A 19,602-nucleotide genomic window follows, 5' to 3' on the forward strand; every position below is an offset into this window, starting at 1 on the left:
TCATTTTGGCTTCTAGGGAGGATTCAGGCTTGATTTGATCTAATATGCACTTATTTGTCTTTTTGGCTGTCCGTGGTATCCACAAAACTCTCCTCCAGCACCACATTTCAAATGAATTGATTTTCTTCCTGTCAGCTTTCTTCACTGTTCAATTTTTACAACCATACATAGTCATGGGGAATACCATAGTTTGAATTATCTTGATCTTGGTTCCCAGAGAGATATCTTTATTTTTAATGGTCTTCTCTAGCTCCCTCACAGCTGATCTTTTGAGTCTCAGGGCCAAGCTACACATGACGAATGATGCTTGAACAGCAAGTGTATTTCTCCCTGTTCACTTGCCCTCCACTCAATCCACTTGCCGTTCAAGTGTCATTCATCATGTGTAGCTTGGCCCTGAGTCTTCTGATTTCTTCATTGCAGTCTCCTTTTTGGTTGACGATTGACCCAAAGAACAGAAAATCATGACTAATTTCAATCTCCTCATGTCAGCTTTAAAATTGTGTAATTCCTCAGTGGTCATTACTTATGTCTTCCTGATGTTTAAATATTCAACAATGCAGGTATCCTGCTTTGGGGCTTTCCCCTTTAACCTTCATCAGTAGTTGTTTTAAGTTTTCACTATTTTTGTCAGTAACGTGGTGTCATCTGCATATCTCATATTGTTAATGTTCCTTCCACCAATTTTCACTCCACCTTCTTCTAGATCTAATCCAGCTTTCCTTATGATATACTCTGTATAGAGGTTGAACAGGTAGAGAGATAATATGCATCCTTGTCTGACACCCTTGCCAATTGGAAACCATTCTGTTTCCTCATATTCTGTCCTGACAGTAGCCTCTTGTCCAGAGTACAGGTTGTACATCAGAACAATCAGATGTTGTGCCACTCCCATTTCTTTATGATTCTCCATAAAAAGCATTATACTACAAAAAGTATAACTCATAGAAAATGGAATGAGGTTGGGTTATTTCAAACATTAATTCAATAAACTAATTTTAAAAAGTTGAAATGGGTTAGGATTCCCCAACAGCTGCTCTGTGATCAGGTGTGATTAACAGTAGAAGGGTGGAAACAGAGAAATGGGAAAATTATCCTTCTTGAGGGTAACTGATTCCAATCTCTTCAATTCCTCTTTCTACAGTTTAGAGAGAACTATTTTGTCGAAGGTTTCATGGCCGGAGAAAGATGGTTGTTGTGGATTTTCCGGGCTGCATTGCCGTGACCATGCCATTGCTGTGACAATGCCAAGACCACGGCAATACAGCCTGGAAAATCCACAACAACCATCGATAACTATTTTAATCTAGCATATATGCATAAATATATACCAGTTAACTAGAATAGTTGGCTGTTCCTCATTCTGCCAAAAGACGTGGAGAGATCAACTGAAATAACAAGTTATATCCTAATTGATGGAAGATTTTACAAATGTTACACAATGAACCACTGTCTCACACTGAGGTTCTAGTCTTAGACTGACAACAAAACAAATTCTACTCTTCTATCACCTGCTTATAAACCCATGTACTTGGGCACTGTTTCCTTTGAGTTCAATGGCGTTTCAGGCTCCAGTATACTTTTGGAATAAAAATAGACTACCAAACAACTATGTTAATCCCATCTATTTGATCTTGATGGATAGCATCTTACAAAATACAATGTCAATTAGCTCATTGTCTTCTCATGTTGCACGTGTGATGTTATACATAAATATAGTGTAGAAAAGTAATTTGTATTTCCATCTCACCTACCTGAAAGACTAATAGGTAAGACGAATGAATGGTAAGCACCAAACTTACTGCATTTCTGTGTAGTTGGCATATTGTTTAGAAACTGCTTCTGTTAAAATGGAGTGTTTATTGCCTCCATTTTGATGGTATATCCAAGGATCTGATCTCATTTCCCAGTGGAATGGTTCCTCAGAAACTCTCCTAGACTTGTTAAGAACATTAATTAAGCTTCAAAAAGTTGTTAGTTCAATTCTCCAAGTGCATAAACTCTCTGTAGTCAGAATCAGTATTTCTATCCTTTGATTGAACCATAACAAAAATTGTCATTAGTAAACAAAGATCAGAATATTAAGGAGTCAAGCATGCATTTCAGTCAATGGGATCTTATGCTTTCCTCCCTCAAGGAGCGGAAGTTCAAGAGAACAGTTGTTACTGATCAGGATTCTGTCTGGCCCGGGAAGTGCAGTGAATATTGATTTGAGGATTGCTTTCAGTTCCTAAGGACTAATAGGAAGACTTCCTATTGGACTATGCTAGAATCTACAACAACTTAATTTTAAATACACAAACATTCACCATTTAAATTGGTAATACTCATTGGTGAGCTAAGCAATATTAATGAGATTGGGATGCCCCCCACCAAAATATGAAATACTGTCCCCTTCTCTGAATTGTTACATAAGCATGTTTGTTGCCAACCTTTTCGTCCACTTTTTAAAAACCTTCTTTCAACAACCCCTTCTTATAGATCAGACTTTGGACAGCCTCTTTCACTTCCAAATTCCTTATGGTTTATATATAAATGTTCAGTATTGATGTAAGGACAGTATTCAAAATGGCTACTACCCTGGTTATGCAGAAAGAGGAATGCACCTTCAGTCTCACATACATGATAGCTCCTTACAATATTGAGACCACAATGAGGTGAGAAGTTCAAGTGGTGAACACTTTCTTACGTCCTGCGGATGAGGGAATTCGTAGAATGATGATGATGATGAAAATGTAGGAGACTACAGTTAAGATCAATGTCATAATAACAATTACCATGGAGCTCAGCAATCCCAAAGACTCGATGAGGTGAGTATTGGCACAGGCTAAGCTTAAAACAGGCCCAACGTCACAGTAGAAAAGATCAACAATGTTCGACCCACAGAACAGCAACCTCTACACAATGAGGGACTGAAAAAATATAATTATGAGTGATAAATACCAGGTGGCCAAAGACATCTGAATGCAGACATGTGTCATCATGATCATTGAGTACTGAAGTGGCTTGTAAATCTGTTTAAATCATGAAGAAAAGGAATGCAAATTGGAAACCCTTTATGGATTATCTGCATGAGATGAAAAATGAATTAATGATTTGTGGTTTTGAATTTTAAGAATAAGGAGCTGAGATATCAAGATGATGAGACACAGAAAAAAGATATTAATTAGACGCCAAGCTGATTGATAATAAAGGAGGAAGTGTTGCAGGTGAAAAACTGTAATAATATGCTTACTATGCTTTTTACTGTTTTTACTTTGAAGATTGATATGTTGGCTGTTTGTAGTTGTGTTTTTGTTATGTTTTACTTTTGTTCTTTTGTTCTCTCTTTTAATTTTTCCATAATAAAAATAAAAAATAATTTAAAAAAGGAAAAAAAAGAAATGGAACGCCCAGTAAGATGAATTCAGTCACTGATGATGAGTTCATCTCCTTCATGATAGTAAAATAAATCATCAAATAATCCCATGAAGAGATTCAGGAATTGTCTATTTTTTGACAAACTTTAAAGTAAGAAACAAACCAACCAACAAACAAAAAAGTCTAATGGGAGAACAAGTGTAAGAACTTTCACTTGGTCCTACTCATGTAAGATATCATGTATAGAGAGACTTCTATTCTCTCTGAGGGCCAAGCTACACATGACGAATGACACTTGAATGGCAAGTGTATTTCTCCCTGTTCACTTGCCCTCCACTCAATCCACTTGCCGTTCAAGTGTCATTTGTCATGTGTAGCTTGGCCCTGAGTCTCTCTACACAAAGTATCTTACATGGGGACACTCAAGTGAAAGATCTTACACTTGTTCTCCCATTCTGGATACACATGCACTGCTAGGGAGACAGAGTACACTTGAATATAAGACCACACAGAAACTAAGTCACTTGAGCAGCCCCGTATAAGATGTCATGTGTAGAGAGACTATGGATAAACATTTAGGATAGCACTACAGGTGTTACGGAGAGGAAATTTCTGTAAAATGTTTATGAGATATAAAAAACAATGGCAGCCCTGACATAGATGGCCCAGGCTAGCCCAACCTTATCATATCTCAGAAGCTAAGCAGGGTCAGCCCTGGTTACTACTTGGATGAGAAAACACCAAGGAAATCCAAGATTGCAATGCAGAAGCAGGCAATGGCAAAACCATCTCCATTTGTCACTTTCTCTGATAACCTTACAAGCTTAAGTAACCTACATTGGCTGTGACTTGATAGCACCTTATACAAAAGAGTGGCAAAAAATCTCTCCTATAAAAGAAACCAAACATGTCAAGTCAACAGACAATTTGCAGCCAACTTAACCTGGGCCCAAAATGATGATGCAGGACACCAGTATAGGTTAAAATAAGGTTTATTATTTTTTTATAAGTTGAACTGCAACTTATCATCTCTTTCAGTCATATTAGTACCTTTAGGAACAGAAAACCAGCTTGAAGGGGGAAGATAGAAAAAACCTTGCCATGTGGTTTTCACAATTAACCCACTAGAGCCCAAGCAGTAAGGCAGGCCAGCCTCTGATATACAGCTATTTCAAAGCATAAAGTCCGCAGCTAAAGCTTCTCTGGTGGAAGGTGAGAACCACCATCACCTTTGTCGTGGAGACGATGGAAAGACCATTTCCCTTTCATTTTCCTGGATGCCTATTCAAATACCTCCTTATCATCGATGCTTCCTAAGAACATTCTCTTGAGGGGTCCTCTTGTTTTAGTGACAGCTCTCCAGAAAGCTTGCTTTACTTCCACATTCCTTATGGTATAAATGAAAGGGTTCAGCATGGGGGCAACGACCGTATTCAATACTGCTACCACCTTGCTCAAGTGAAACGATGAGTGCACATTTGGCCGGATGTACATAAAAGCGATTGCCCCATACAAAATTGAAACCACTGTCAGATGAGATGTGCAAGTGGAGAACGCTTTCTTGCGCCCAGTTGATGAAGGAATACGCAATATGGTAGAAATGATGTAAATATAGGACACCACAATTAGAGAAAGGGTGATAACCACAATGGAGATTGCAGACAACAATCCCAGAAATTCAAGCAAACGGGTGTCAGCACAGGACAAACTTAAGACTGGCCCAAAGTCACAGAAATAATGGTCTACAATATTGGAGTCACAGAATGGTGAAGTCCATAGCTGAACAGCTTCGAAGAAATTATATGCAAATCCAACCAGCCAGCACCCCATGGCTAGCTGGATGCAGACTTTCTTAGTCATGATAACTGGGTAGTGAAGTGGTTTGCATATGGCAACATAGCGGTCAAAGGCCATCACAGTTAGGATTAAGAGTTGAACGACAGCGAAGGAGAAGATGAAAAAAATCTGAGTCATGCAGCAATGATAACAAATGGTGGTTCTTGTAGTGACAAAGGTCTGCAATAATTTTGGGATTATGATGCTGGTATAACAGATCTCTAGAAAGGCCAGGTTGCACAGCAAGCCATACATGGGCGTTTGGAGTTTCTGATCCATCAAAACTATTGTGAGGATGAATCCATTTCCAAACACGCTTAGGCTGTACATCACCAAAACCACTAAGAAACAGAGGCTGCGAACGGGGCGAAGAAAAGGGAAGCCCAAAAGAACAAATTCTGTAACTGTGGAGACATTCATCAAAACAATAAATGGATGAAATTACCTAAGGTATCAAAATGTATAGGAGGAGTCCCTTCTAAGATGTCTTTCAAACAATAAAACATTCATCCAAATAGTGGGTGTGATTTCCACAGGGAATACATAGGAAGTGGGATTGTAGAAAACCATTTCATTACCATAAGAGATTTTGAAGTTCTTCCATGCAACTGCAATTATCTTTATCCTGCAGAGGGAAGAAAATCACTTATAAGATAATATACACATACGTGTGTGAGTGTGCAATTTGTTAATGTCTAATGAAAAAACTTAGAACATTCAAAGATTAAAGAGTAAACCACTATACTACAGAAGGTATAACTTATGGAAAATTTAATTAGGTTGGGTTATCTCAAACATTAATACAATAAATAAAGAAAACTAAGTAAAATTATTTGAAACTAGTCAGGATATCCCAACAGCTCCACGGTGATCAGGTGTGATTAATAGTTGAAGGGGGAAGGGAAAAAGAGAGAGATGGGAAAAATTGACTGAGTTTTTCTTGCAATATCCTTCACATGTAAAGAGAAATACGCAGTAGATTTTTTCAATGGTTAAGAGCATAAACAAAAAATTACCCAATTATATTGGTAAAAGTTATATACTGTGGCCCACTATCCACTTTGAGTCTCAGTGAGAAACGCAAACATAAATATAAATAAATAAATAAATAAATAAATAAATAAATAAATAAATAAATAAATAAATAAATAAATAAATAAGAAAGAAAGAAAGAAAGAAAGAAAGAAAGAAAGAAAGAAAGAAAGAAAGAAAGAAAGAGAAAGAAAAAGAAATATTGAGAGTTTGTATGGTGCAGTGGTTATAGTGTCAGACTGCAATCTGGAAGATACGTTAAAATCCCCAGTCTGCCTTGAGGACTTGGCGTCCTTGGGTAAAACACATTTTCAGATACCTAACCTCACTGGATTGTCACGTGGATAATAAGAACAGAAAAAATATGTAAGATGCTGTGGTCCCCAACTGGGAAGAAAGTATAAATAAACCGGGAAGAGTATAAATAATGATTGGATAAAAAAAATGATGCTTGGAAAAATGAGACATGAGACACTCCAATCCAGTCTCTGTGATGTGGATGAGAATTTCAGAAGCATCTTATACTGAAGGGTCAAAAATCAACAAAACATGAAGAAAACTACAGGTCATACTTGATTCAAAAACCTGGCATGAATGTTAGAATCTAGGCTTTGTGAGAGTACTGAATGCCCCTAGAAAAGAGCAAGAGTCCAGTAGCACCTATAAGACTAACAAAATTTGTGGTAGGGTATGAAGTAGATACCTGAAGAAGAAAGCTGTGATTCATGAAAGCTCATATCCTACCAGTAAGTTTGTTCATCTTAAAGGTGCTATTGGGCTCTTGCTTTTTTCTACTGCTACAGACAGACTAACACGGCTACACATCTTGATCTATCTTCATGGAAGGCAGTACTGAGTATCAGCAGATTTTGGCGAGATCTCCCACATCCTGAGGGAGGGAATTTTTGGAAATCATTGCAGCTGTATAGATTAGTTCTGGTAGTGTTTTAAAAACAAATAATAAAATGCTGCTTAGAGTAAATATATTAACCCATTGATTTATTGATTTTCTGCATTTATGCTGCATCTGTCTTTCTCATGGAGTGCATTACATGGTATAAGTCATCAACAGTCCATACAAAGACACATCTAATGAACACAGTGTTGGTCAGTAACAATCAATATGAGGAAATGTTGAATGAGCCTGTAGTAATAATAGGATTACCGAAATCCAAATGAGCGTAGCATATTGGGCATGATACTTACTGTGAATATATTGAAGAAAAATTGTATTACACTTGTTTTTTTAAAAATTAAACAATAGGGTAACACATGCAGCTGGCTGATATTATATCCTATAAAGGTAAAGGCAGTACCCTGTGCAAGCACCGAGTCATTACTGACCCATGGGGGAACGTCGCATCATGACGTTTTCTTGGCAGATTTTTCTTATGGGGTGTTTTGCCATTGCCTTCCCCAGTCATCTACATTTTATCTCCAGGAAACTGAATACTCATTTTACTGACCTCAGTAAGATGGAAGGCTGAGTCAACCTTGAGCCAGTTACCTGAACCTGGCTTCTCCTGGGATTGAACAGAGCTTGGGCTGCAGTACTGTAGCTTACCACTCTGTGCCGTGGGGCTCCTATTATGAAGGTATTTGCTATTTCCTACAGCAGTGGTATAAGCCCCAGTCCTCCTTCTGCATAAAGGGTCTTCCTGAATTATTCTTCCACGGTACAAGTCTATTACCTTGACAGAAAAGCTCTCATGGGCAGCTCCTTTTTACGTAGTTTGCTTTTTTAATGTAAAGAGACTGTAACTGATTCCATACTCTCCAGTTTCTCTTTCTAAATGTTAGAGATAACTTAAATGCTTAAATACATGCAAATTAACTAGAACAGCGGGCCGCTCCTCATTATTCAAAATGACATGGAGGGATGAAATGGAGTAACTAGTTATATCTAAATTGATGGAAGATTTTCAAATGTTACACAATGAATTACACAGAGGATCTATTCTACTCTTCTATCACCTGCTCATAAACCCATGTACTTGGATAATGTTTTCTCTGAGTTCAGTGGAATCTCACACTCTAGTATATTTTAGGAATAAAAATAATAACTACCAAGCCACAATGTTAAGCCCATCTACTTGATCTTGATGGATAACATCTTACAAAATCCAATGTCAATTATCTCATGGTCTTCTTACGTTGTGCATGGCATGCTATACATGAATACAGTATGGAAAATTAATCTGTATTTCCTTCTCACTTACCTGATAGACCAATAGGTAAGGACAATAAACAGCAAGCACCAAGCTTACTGCTTTTCTATGTACGTGACATATTGTTTAGAAGCCTCATCTGTTGAAATGGAGCAAATATTTCCTCCCTTTTGATGGCACATCCCAGGCTCTGCTCTTATTTCCCAGAGGAACGGCTCCTCAGAAAGTCTCTTAGACTTGTCAACACTAATTAAACCTCATTTTTTCAAATTTCAATTCCTCAAGTGTGTAAACTCTCTGTAGTCAGAGTCAGTATTTTCATTCTTTGTTTGAACCATAACAAAAATTGTGCATTAGTACACAAAGACCAGAATATTAAAGAGTCGAGTATGCATTTCAGTCAAAGGAATCTTATTCTTTCCTCCCTCAAGGAGCGGAAGTTCAAGAGAACAGTTGTTACTGATCAGGATTCCGTCAGGCCAAGGAAGGGCAGTGAATATTAATTTGGGGATTGCTTTCTTCGAATTCTGTCCATCATTTCCCCCTCTTAGATAAGCAATATTTATTTATTTATTTAAAACATTTATTTGCTGCCTTTCTACCCTATGGCCATCTAGGTAGCTTACGATGTAAACAAAATGACAACAATAAAACTGCTTAAAAAGATCACAGTTTAAAATGATGATTAGCTATGCTGAAATATAAAGCATATTAGAGATGCTTTACATGGACATACTTAATAGCATTGTAGCAAAAATGGTCTGCTATTTGATCATATGTAACTCACAGCTCACTGTGCCCCTTCCTGGTCAGGAAGGGGTGGAGTGGGGGCACAGTCTTAAGGAAGGCATCAGTCCTGATGCAAAGCCGGGTAAGATGGCAGTGGTAAGGAAGGAGAAGCCAGGAGGAAGACCAACCAGTCTTCCTCTTTTTTGGGGATAAAGTTCTCCTTGTGAGTAAGGGCTTATTATGAGTTGGAGCATGGAAGCTGGAAATAGGAAAGGCCAGAAAAGATAGTTGGACCTTTCTAGGTCTTTGGAGGCCCCAAAGAGGCAGCAGGGAGGCAAACCGTTTTGCCCCCTACTTGCTTCTTATCCCCTCGTACTATGCCTGTGTGGGGATAAGAAGTGAGTAGTCAGCAAAATGGTTTGCCTTTTATCTCTTAGGATTAGTACACATCTAACAACATCTGTGTGACTTATTGCACCTATAAGTCGGAGGGTTCCCACGTTCCACTTGTCACTTATATATTTAAAAATATATAGATTCTATTTCCAAGTGTTTTCATCCATTTCGAGTCCTTTGTTTTTCTGGGGCTTAGTTGTAACCCTACTCCTCAATTAGCTCACTTCTGCTTGTACTTTGTTGGTTATATAGTCCAAGGAGGAGGAAAGTTTGGTATGCTCCCTTTGGCACCCTCTCTTGTGCAAAAGGGCAAATTGATAACTTCAATGTCTATCATAAAAATGTGCATATGGGATTGTCTTCCCTCATAGTCAGAGTCTGTTCTTCCCATACTTTTCTCTTATGAACCCCCCCATGTGCTTTGTTTGCTTGAAGTTTTTGGAGCAAATGAATCACAGGATCCAATTCTACAGCTTTCTGCCAAGAATAATTTGGATGATACTAGATCCTATATGCAGTGTGAAGTGTGGACAAGAAGAAAGCTTGACTTCAATGGATTTCCTCTCTTTCCCAGCCCAAAATATCATACCAAGTTCTATTCAGGGGCAGGAGGTTTTCCATCTAGGGAGGGATTGCTGATGATGTAATTACATCATTGGCGACTAGCTGATTCTACAGCCTGTGCATGAAGAAGTGACATCAGCATGTCACCTGGGTCTGTCTAGCATCTGTCAAAACAGTATGGTTTAACTGTAGAGTTGTATCATACCTCATTCTCCTTCATGTTTTTCCTCTTCCATCTGACACACAGATTCTAACGAGTAATGAGTCCTTTCCACCAAAAAAATTGTGTGTTCCATTTTGTTTCATACCTTCCAGTAACAAGCAGGCACTGGAGTCTCCTTGCAGGGCAGCATCTTGTTTTCCTATGCAGTGCCAATCAGGTCCCAAGACCTTATGTTATTAATTCTGTGAGTGGAATGAGACCAATATGCAAGAGTACATATCCCTATCCATAGCCTGTTGCTACCCAGGAAATGGGATTCTCTGTCTCCCTGCCAATCTGGTCTTTTTTTCTAGAAACATAAAGCATCACTGATACAACACAAGAATACAATGAAACGTTTCATATTTCAGCATAACTATTTCACATTTTAGGAAAAGAAATTACTGGTGGCCACAGTGCAAAGGAAGCGATGAGCAAATTATCGTTCACAGCCTGTCCTGGGCCTGAGCAATCTCGATCAATAACCATGGATCTTTTGATATTCTGCTCGATGTGGGAGAAGAGCCTTTTACTTACTGTGTTCTTTGGTATACTGGTATTAATGTGCAATTTTCATCATGATTAAAACAAAGAATGGAAATCTATTTTTTGCCTACAGAGGGTATAGGCACTTGGAGAATTGAAGTTTTTTTAAAAAAACTTTTTGAAGCTTAATAAATGTTCTTAAGAAGCCCAAGATAGCTTTCTGAGAAGTCGTTCCTCTGGGAAATAAAAGCAGATTCTTGGATGTACCTTCAAAGGATAGGAAATAATTGCTTCATTTCATCAGAAGTGGCTTCTAAACAACACGTGAAGCACATCGAAATCAATAAGGTTGGTGCATGCCATTCATTGTTCTTATTTGTTGGTTTATTAGGTAGCTGAGATAGTTTCTTGATGCATTATTCATGTATTGTATCATAACCGCAATATCAGACCAATGAAGTAATTCTCTTTGAATTCTGTAAGAGCCTATCCATCAAGATCAAATGCATGGGCCAAATATGGTTGTTTGGCAGTCATTATTTTTATTCCAAAAGTATATGGGAGCCTGATATTCCACTGAAGTCAACAGAAAACGTCCACATCTTTGAACATGTATTAGAAAGATGAATTTGTTTCATTGTCAGTCTGCTTTAGAACATCAGTGTGAGACAGTGTCTCTTTGTGTATCATTTGTATATCTTTCATCAATGAGAAAAGAACTTCCTGTTATTTCACTTCTTACCTCTGCATAGAATCATAGAATCATATGGTTGGAAGGAACCTCAGGGTCATCTAGTCCAACCCCCTGCACAATGCAGGAAATTCACAACCACTTCCCCACCTCACCCCACCCCCACACAGTGATTCCTGCTCCATGCACAGAAGATGGCAAAACACCACCAGGATTCCTAGCCAAACTGGCCTGGAGAAAATTGCTTCCTAATGCAGAAGTGATGATCAACATTACCCTGTTCATGTAAGAAGGGCAATGTGAACAGAGTGGTTTTCTCCTGTTGAATATTATACCCCCAAGGTGATGGCCAACAGGATTAGAGGAGGAATAGAGCAGAACCACAAGTGACAAAAGGCACAGATTGGACACTTGTCAGCTTCCCTCAAGTTTTGATGGGAAATGTAGGCAGCTTGGCGGAATGTTGGACAAGTGACAGTTGAAAAGTCCATTGGACAGCAGTCAGAGAGCGAAGCTGCGAGACCAGGATGCCTACATTTCCCATCAAAACTTGAGGGAAGCTGACAAGTGTCCAATCTGTGCCTTTTGTCACTTGTGGTTCTGCTCATAGTGTGGGCAAATACATCATATGAGCAATGAGGCAAGATTCCAACTCTTTCCCCATCTTTCCCCTGCAAGCAGGGCTGGAGCACGAGGTAAACTCATTGCAATTTACTTACAAATACATCTATTTGCTTCATTTACATCCCACCTTTATACCAGGTGGAGGCACAGTGCAGCTTACGTCATTCTGCTCTCTTCCGTTTTACCCTCACAACGAAGCCGTGAGGAAGGTTAGGCTGTGAGTGTGTGATTGGCCCAAGGTCAACCAGCAATTTTCATGGCATAGTGGGGATTCAAACCTGGGTCTTTCAGATCCTCTTCTGACACTCTAGCCAAGCAAGTTTCTGTAAGAGACTGAGGGCGAAGCTACAAGTGACGAATGACACTTGAACGGCAAGTGTATTTCTCCCTGTTCACTTGCCCTCCACTCAATCCACTTGCCGTTCAAGTGTCATTCGTCATGTGTAGCTTGGCCCTGAGTGTTAAAAGATGGAAAGAACATTTCCCTTGCAATTTAGAATCGTAGAATCATAGGGTGGGAAGGGACTTCCAGGGTCATCTAGTCCAACCCCATGCACAACGCAGGAAGTTCACAACTACTCCACTCCCCACACACCCAGTGACCCTTACTCCATGCCCAGAAGATGGTAAAACACTGTTAGGATCTCTAGCCAAACTGGCCTGGGTAAAATTGGTTCCTGACCCCAAGGTGGCGATTGGCATTACCTGGGCATGTAAGAAGGGGCTGCAAGAACTAAGCACTGATGTAACCCTTCCTTCCCTCCCTCTCATGATCTGCCCAGGTTCACAGAATCAGCATTGCTGTCAGATGGCCATCTAGCCTCTACTTAAAAACTTCTGAAGAAGGAGAGCCCAACCACCTCCTGAGGAAGCCTGTTCCACTGAGGGACCGCTCTAACTGTCAGGAATTTCTTCCTTAATGTTTAGCCGAAAACCCTTTTGATTTAATTTCAACTCGTTGGTTTTGGTCTGACCTTCTGGGGCAGCAGAAAACAACTCCATGCCATCCTCTATATGAGCCCTTCAAGTACTTGAAGATAGTTATCTCTCAGTTGTGTCCTCTCCAGGCTAAATATACCAAACTCCTTCAACCATTCCTCATAGGACTTGGTCTACATATCTCTCACCATCTTCGTTGCCCTCCTTTAGACTCGGTCCAGCTTGTCTATTTCCTGGATGCCTATTCAAAAACCTGAGTACCACCAATGCTTCCTAAGAACATTCTCTTGAGTGGTCCTCTTGTTTTACAAACAGCTCTCCAGAATGCTTCCTTTACTTCCCCATTCCTTATAGTGTAAATGAAAGGGTTCAGCATGGGGGGAACAACCGTACTCAAGATGGCTACCAGCTTGCTCAAATGAAAGGAAGAGTGCATATCTGGTCGAATGTACAGAAAAGCAATTGCTCCATACAAAATTGAAACCACTGTCAGATGAGAAGTGCAAGTGGAAAATGCTTTCTTGCGTCCACTTGATGAAGGAATACGCAATATGGTAGAAATGATGTAAATATAGGACACCACAATTAGAGAAAGGGTGATAACCACAATGGAGATTGCAGACAACAATCCCAGAAATTCAAGCAAACGGGTGTCAGCACAGGACAAACTTAAGACTGGCCCAAAGTCACAGAAAAAATGGTCTACAATATTGGAGTCACAGAATGGTGAAGTCCATAGCTGGACAGCTTCGAAGAAATTATATGCAAATCCAACCAGCCAGCACCCCATGGCTAGCTGGATGCAGACTTTCTTAGTCATGATAACTGGGTAGTGAAGTGGTTTGCATATGGCAACATAGCGGTCGAAGGCCATCACAGTTAGGATTAAGAGTTGAACGACAGCGAAGGAGAAGATGAAAAAAATCTGAGTCATGCAGCAATGATAACAAATGGTGGTTCTTGTATTGACAAACGTCTGCAATAATTTTGGGATTATGATGCTGGTATAACAGATCTCTAGAAAGGCCAGGTTGCACAGGAAACCATACATGGGCGTTTGTAGTTTCTGGTCAATCAAAACTATTGTGAGGATGAATCCATTTCCCAGCACGCTTAGGCAGTACATCACCAGAACCACTAAGAAACAGAAGCTGCGGATTGGGTGAAGAAAAGGGAAGCCCAAAAGGACAAATTCAGTAACTATAGAGGTATTCATCATAGCTATAAATGGATGAGATGACCACAGGTATCAGAATGGAGAAGTTCCTTCCAAGATGTCCTTCAATCAATAAAACATTCAGCCAAATAGGGGTGTGTGATTTCCATAGGAATACATCGGAAGTGGGATTATAGATAACTATTTCATTGCCATTAATCTTCAGTCTGCAGGAGGAAAAACACCTATAAGATAATATTAAAAAAGATCACTTATAAGATCACATACTCAATATATGTGTGCATTTATGTAATTTGTTAATGTCTAATGGAAAAAAATTGAACACACAAAGATTAAAGAATAAATCATTAAATGACAGAAAGTATAACTCATAGAAAAAGGTATTGAGGTGGGCTATTTTAACCATAATTCAGCAAATTAAGTATACTAAGTAAAAATAATTGAAACTGCTCAGGCTTTGTCAACAGCTCCACTGAGTTCTGTGCTGATTCCGCACACATTGGATAATGCACTTTCAATGCACTTTATCAATTGTTTGAGGTGGATTTTTTGTTCCACACACAAAAAAATCCATTCCAAATGATCTATAAAGAGGATTGGAATTGCATTACCCAACGTGTGCAGAATCACTCCTGGTATGATCATGATTAATTGTTTAAAAAAGAAAGAGAAATAGAGGAGGATGTAGAAAATTTCCCTTCCTGCGCTTTTTTTGTAGTATCCTGGACATGTAAGTGAAAAAGCAGAGTAAAAAAAAAAATGGTTACGATCATAAGCAAAAAAATCCAAATAGATTAGTAAAAGTTATAGACAGTGAGAAGAGAGCTAGAATTAAGCAGCAAATATTGAGAGCCACTGCAACAGTTATAGTTTGTTTCTTTGGGCCAATCACACATTGTCATCCTAACTCACCTCACTGGGTTGCCATGAGGATGAAAAGAAGAACTATGTAAGATTCTTTGAGGTCAGACTGGGAAGAAAGGGGGGGACATATAAATGATGTAAATATGTTTGAGTCGTGAGACCCTCCAGTCCTTTTTCTATATATATATCATAATGGCCTCTATAATAGTCTGCCCTTTTGGATGGGAGATACACTCGTATTCCATATGAGAAACATCTCTGTCCATGCTGCTCTGACATGGTAGAAAAACACCCAACTGAATAAACTGTCAAGCCTTGATTCTAAAATATCATGCCAGGTTTTTGAATCAAGTATGATCTGCAGTTTTTCTTATTGCTTTGTTGATTTTTGATATTTGATATTTGATACTCAGAAGTAGTGAGTACCAGCAACTTGGAGTGGGAAGAGTCTCCCAGGTGTTGGAGGGGGTATTGGTGGAAGACATTGCAGCCATATAAATAAGTACTGGCATCTTTTTAAAAACAAAAAGTACTGGTTAATAACAGTCCATAGAAGCCGTTGTGTTTGCAGAATTTGTTCTTTATGTTAACACTCTATTTAATTTAATACTCTCCAATTCCTCTTTCTACATTTTATAGATGACTATTTTAATATAGGATAATAGCTGATATCCATAAATGAAAAATTACATACAAGTTAACTAGAACAATTGGCCATTCCTTGTTCTTCAAAATGATTTGGAGGGATGAAATGGAAAAACAAGTTATTTCCTAACTGATGAAAGAGAGTACAAGCTAAACACAATGAATCCTCATTTCACACTGTTCTATAGTTACACAGATGAAGAAACAAATTCTACTCTTCTATTACCTGCTCAGAAACACATTTACTTGGACACTCTTTCCTCAGATTTCAGTGGAGTGTCAAGCTCCAGTATAATTTTGGAATAAAAATGACTACCAAGCGACTATATTGGCCCCATGTATTTGATCATGATGGACAGCATCTTACAAAATTTAATGTCAATTAGCTCTTGTCAATTAGCTTCTTGTGTTGCACATGTGATGCTATTCTAGAAAATTAATCTGTCTTTCCATCGCACCTACCTGATAGATAAAGACAATGAATTTTAGGCACCAACCTTATTGCTTCTCTGTGTATTTGGCATATAGTTTAGAAGCTGCTTATATTGAAGTGGAGCGATTATTTCCTCCCTTTTAATGGTACCTCCAATCAACTGCTCTTATTTCCCGGAGGAATGATTCTTCAGAAAGCTCTCCTAGGCTTGTTAAGAACCTTAATCAAGCCTCAAAAAGTTTTTTTTTTAGTTCAATTCTCCAAGTGCCCTGAATCCTCTGTAATCAGGACCAGAATTTGCATTCTTTTTTGGACCATAATTAATGGACCATAATTAATGTACATTAATGCCAGAATACAGTGTGTGTTTTCTATTGACAGGAACCTTATTTTTCCCTCCCTCAAGAAGTAGAAATTCAAGAAAACAGTTGTTGCAGATCAAGATTCTGTCAGGCCTAGAAAGGGCAGTGAATGATAATTTGTTTATCCCTTTGCTTGCACCCCGTGTGCCACTAATTCCTTTTCCTAAAATGTGACATAGTCATGCTGATATGTGCAATATTTCACCGTATCTAAGCATTTCATTAGTTATTCTTCATGTGAATACGTTTGAGGCAAAATAGTCTGATGTTTGCTCTTATATATGTAATTGAGCAGAGAGAGAAGACAACAGTATAGTTTAGTCTCAGACTATATAACAGAAATTAACCGTAGACAGTAAACATAATATCAAAACAAAATATGTAACAAAGTATTAAAACTACACAGTAATATAACAAAAAGTAACATTAAAGAGTAAACATAATACCAAAAACAGAGTGTATAGCAGAGGGGAGGAGAAACTAGAGGCTCCAGGACAGCTGTTTTTGCACTTAAAAGCACCAAAATAGGAGAGAATACTGTCTTTTCTCTAATCTGAAGAACTTTTAAATTTCAAGCAGATTGAAAAAGGGGGTGATTCTACAGACCCTCAAGATAGGTCATTTTCTGCACAGCTGTGCTAAATTCTCTCTACTAATTCCTAAAATGACTGTCAAGCAGCAGCCAGCCAGCAGGAGAGCTTCAGCTGGCCACCAGCATTTGTTTAAAAAATACTGTCTTAAATTATTTAATTTCCCAACTCTTACAGGAACTGGTAATTGAAAAAAAAAAACCTTTCCACAGAAAATTCTGTGTAACCCAGCAGATAATAATAATAACTGTGCTTATATATCGCTCTTCTAGACATATTAGTGCCTCACCCAGAGTGGTGAACAAGTTAGTGTTATTATTATCCCCACAATGCAGCTGGGGAGCTGGGGCTGAGAGGAGTGGCTTACCCAAGGCCACCTACTGAGCTCATGGCAGTAGTGGGATTCAAACCAGTAGAATGCTGATTCACAGCCGAATCACTTAACCACTGTGCTACAGCTGTGCATTTACCTCCTTTCCATGTGGTGGTTTGTTTGTTTAATTTCAGAAAGAGAAGCCAGTTTCTGTTGCAACCTTGCCCCCCCCCACCACACTTCTTTGCATTTTTGTTATTTTCTATGGGTGACTTCTGCGGAGTGGAGATCGTGTTTTATAATAAAATATCACCCAAATTGCAGTGGCATGTTTTCTGCTTGAAACTAGCATCTACATTTGAGAGAGCCACAAGTAAAGCTCAAAAACAGGTTTTGCAGCCCCAGCCAGAATGAAGAGACAGACACAGGCTTGGAATTAAAGGGCCATTTATTAACATGACTATTAAACATAAACCACAGCAAGGGCCTAATGCCCCAGCCGTACAGTATGAGGGAAGGCCTTTTCCCTGGGGATCCCCACAGGCATCTGCCTGTACTATGGTAGCCACCAGAAGCATACCACACTGATGGCAGACCCTGTTCCCCACTCATGGGGAAGTACCACTGGGTGCTCACCAGCCAACACCCTATTCCCAAAACTCTTCTGCTAGTGATGTGACCAAATAGCACCACCCAACCAACACCTCGAAAAACTGCCATTAGTGCCAGATAGGCAAAAAAAACCAAAACCCTTTCCCAAAAGCCAATCAGGGAAAAAGGTAAAAAAAAATCCTACCTGGCTCTGGACACAGCAGCCGGCTAATCCCGTACTAAAACAGGGTGATGTGGGTTGGCCGAGTGAGTGAAGCAACTGACTGCTAGGGGAAGTGGAGCCACCTGAAAACGACCCTTGGCTACACCCCTGGCCAAAGCCCCGGATGCCCAGAAAGGGAGCCTGTCTCTTCCTCCAGGCGGGGCTATAAAAGGACGGCTCCCGGCATGACAGCTACGCTGCTGCCGGGTGAGCCGACTTCCCACATTATTTTTATGGCTTGGGAATTTTGTTGCACAGATCCCTTCTAGTGATGAGCAATCTGTTTTTGAACATGGGCCATGATCCTCCACAAAATTAAATGCCCTTAGTGCTATTTCTTTCTGTATTTGGATTACACCTATAGCTGTTAAGAATATCTTAAAATTCCAAAAAAAATGGTTGAACATTTTTTTCTGTAGAAAAGCAACCATCCCACTATAATCAGTTTTGTTTTGCTTTTGTAAAGTTAGATCTGTAACTTTGTAGTGACTTCTGTTAATTGGTATGGAAGAACTTTCTGCCAAGTCATTCCCATGAGAAATATTGCATTAATAAAGATGCTTTTTTCTGACACTCGTATAAAACCATTGTCCTTAGTAATAGCAGGGTTGGACAAGCAGATTCTTGGAAGTGAAAATTCTTGTAAAGAACTCTTCAGACAATTTGAATGCTGAGATGATCGAAGGGAAAAAGTGCCTGTATTTCTTAAAATGCTTTTATTTCTGAAGAGGATTCTATATTCCTGACTTTATAAGCTAGGAATATAGAGGGACAAATGCAGAAAGTTTCTAATCATTGCACGTAACTAAATCATTGGTCACTATTCATTATTTCTTCAGGAAATGCTGAAAACCGAGGAAGTGCAAGATGTAGACTAACATACCTTGTAAGGATTAGTCAATCCCACATCCAGCTCTAGTGAATTCTACAGAATCTCAGTGTGGAAAGACAATCCTTTGTAACAGTCATGGATACAAAATCACGGAGAGAGATTTCCTACTTTGGGACCAAGTGAGTAGTTATCATTTGAAGGACGAGTAATTTTATCATTTGAATGATGAGTAATTTTATATATACAATGGAATTTCAATGTTGAGCGATAACACAATCTCAGCATTTCTTTTTCTTCATTGATGGCTATTTATATGACAGACTAATTATATGGTATGGGTATGCGCAGGGTCACCCAATGAGTTCCAAGGACCAGAATGCATTTGAATCTGGATCTCCCAAGTTCTACTCCAGCATTCTGACTGTGGCACTACACTGTACTGGGTGACCTAAAAAGTTTCAGTTGTTCACATGAAGGTAGAAAGTTTGGTTTGTCTGGATTCTGAATTATTTGAGAGGGTTTATTGGTGTTTTGCAGCCACCAGA

General features: G+C 39.1%; 2 protein-coding genes and 1 pseudogene across 2 annotated transcripts; all 3 read right to left on the reverse strand.

Annotated features, from left to right (window-relative positions):
- Positions 1-2,525: 2,525 nt before the first annotated feature.
- On the reverse strand, positions 2,526-4,618 carry LOC129339879 (olfactory receptor 6X1-like; annotated as a pseudogene).
- Positions 4,619-4,641: 23 nt separating this feature from the next.
- Positions 4,642-5,616, reverse strand: LOC129339880 (olfactory receptor 6X1-like). The gene has a single exon (XM_054994455.1). The coding sequence runs from the start codon at positions 5,614-5,616 to the stop codon at positions 4,642-4,644; it is 975 nt and encodes a 324-aa protein (XP_054850430.1).
- A 7,652-nt stretch (positions 5,617-13,268) lies between these two features.
- Positions 13,269-14,246, reverse strand: LOC129339881 (olfactory receptor 6X1-like). The gene has a single exon (XM_054994456.1). It carries the CDS (start codon positions 14,244-14,246, stop codon positions 13,269-13,271), a length of 978 nt encoding a protein of 325 aa, XP_054850431.1.
- Positions 14,247-19,602: the final 5,356 nt, after the last annotated feature.

The sequence above is a fragment of the Eublepharis macularius genome, chromosome 12 (assembly GCF_028583425.1).
Source record: "Eublepharis macularius isolate TG4126 chromosome 12, MPM_Emac_v1.0, whole genome shotgun sequence".
Lineage (NCBI taxonomy): Eukaryota > Metazoa > Chordata > Lepidosauria > Squamata > Eublepharidae > Eublepharis > Eublepharis macularius.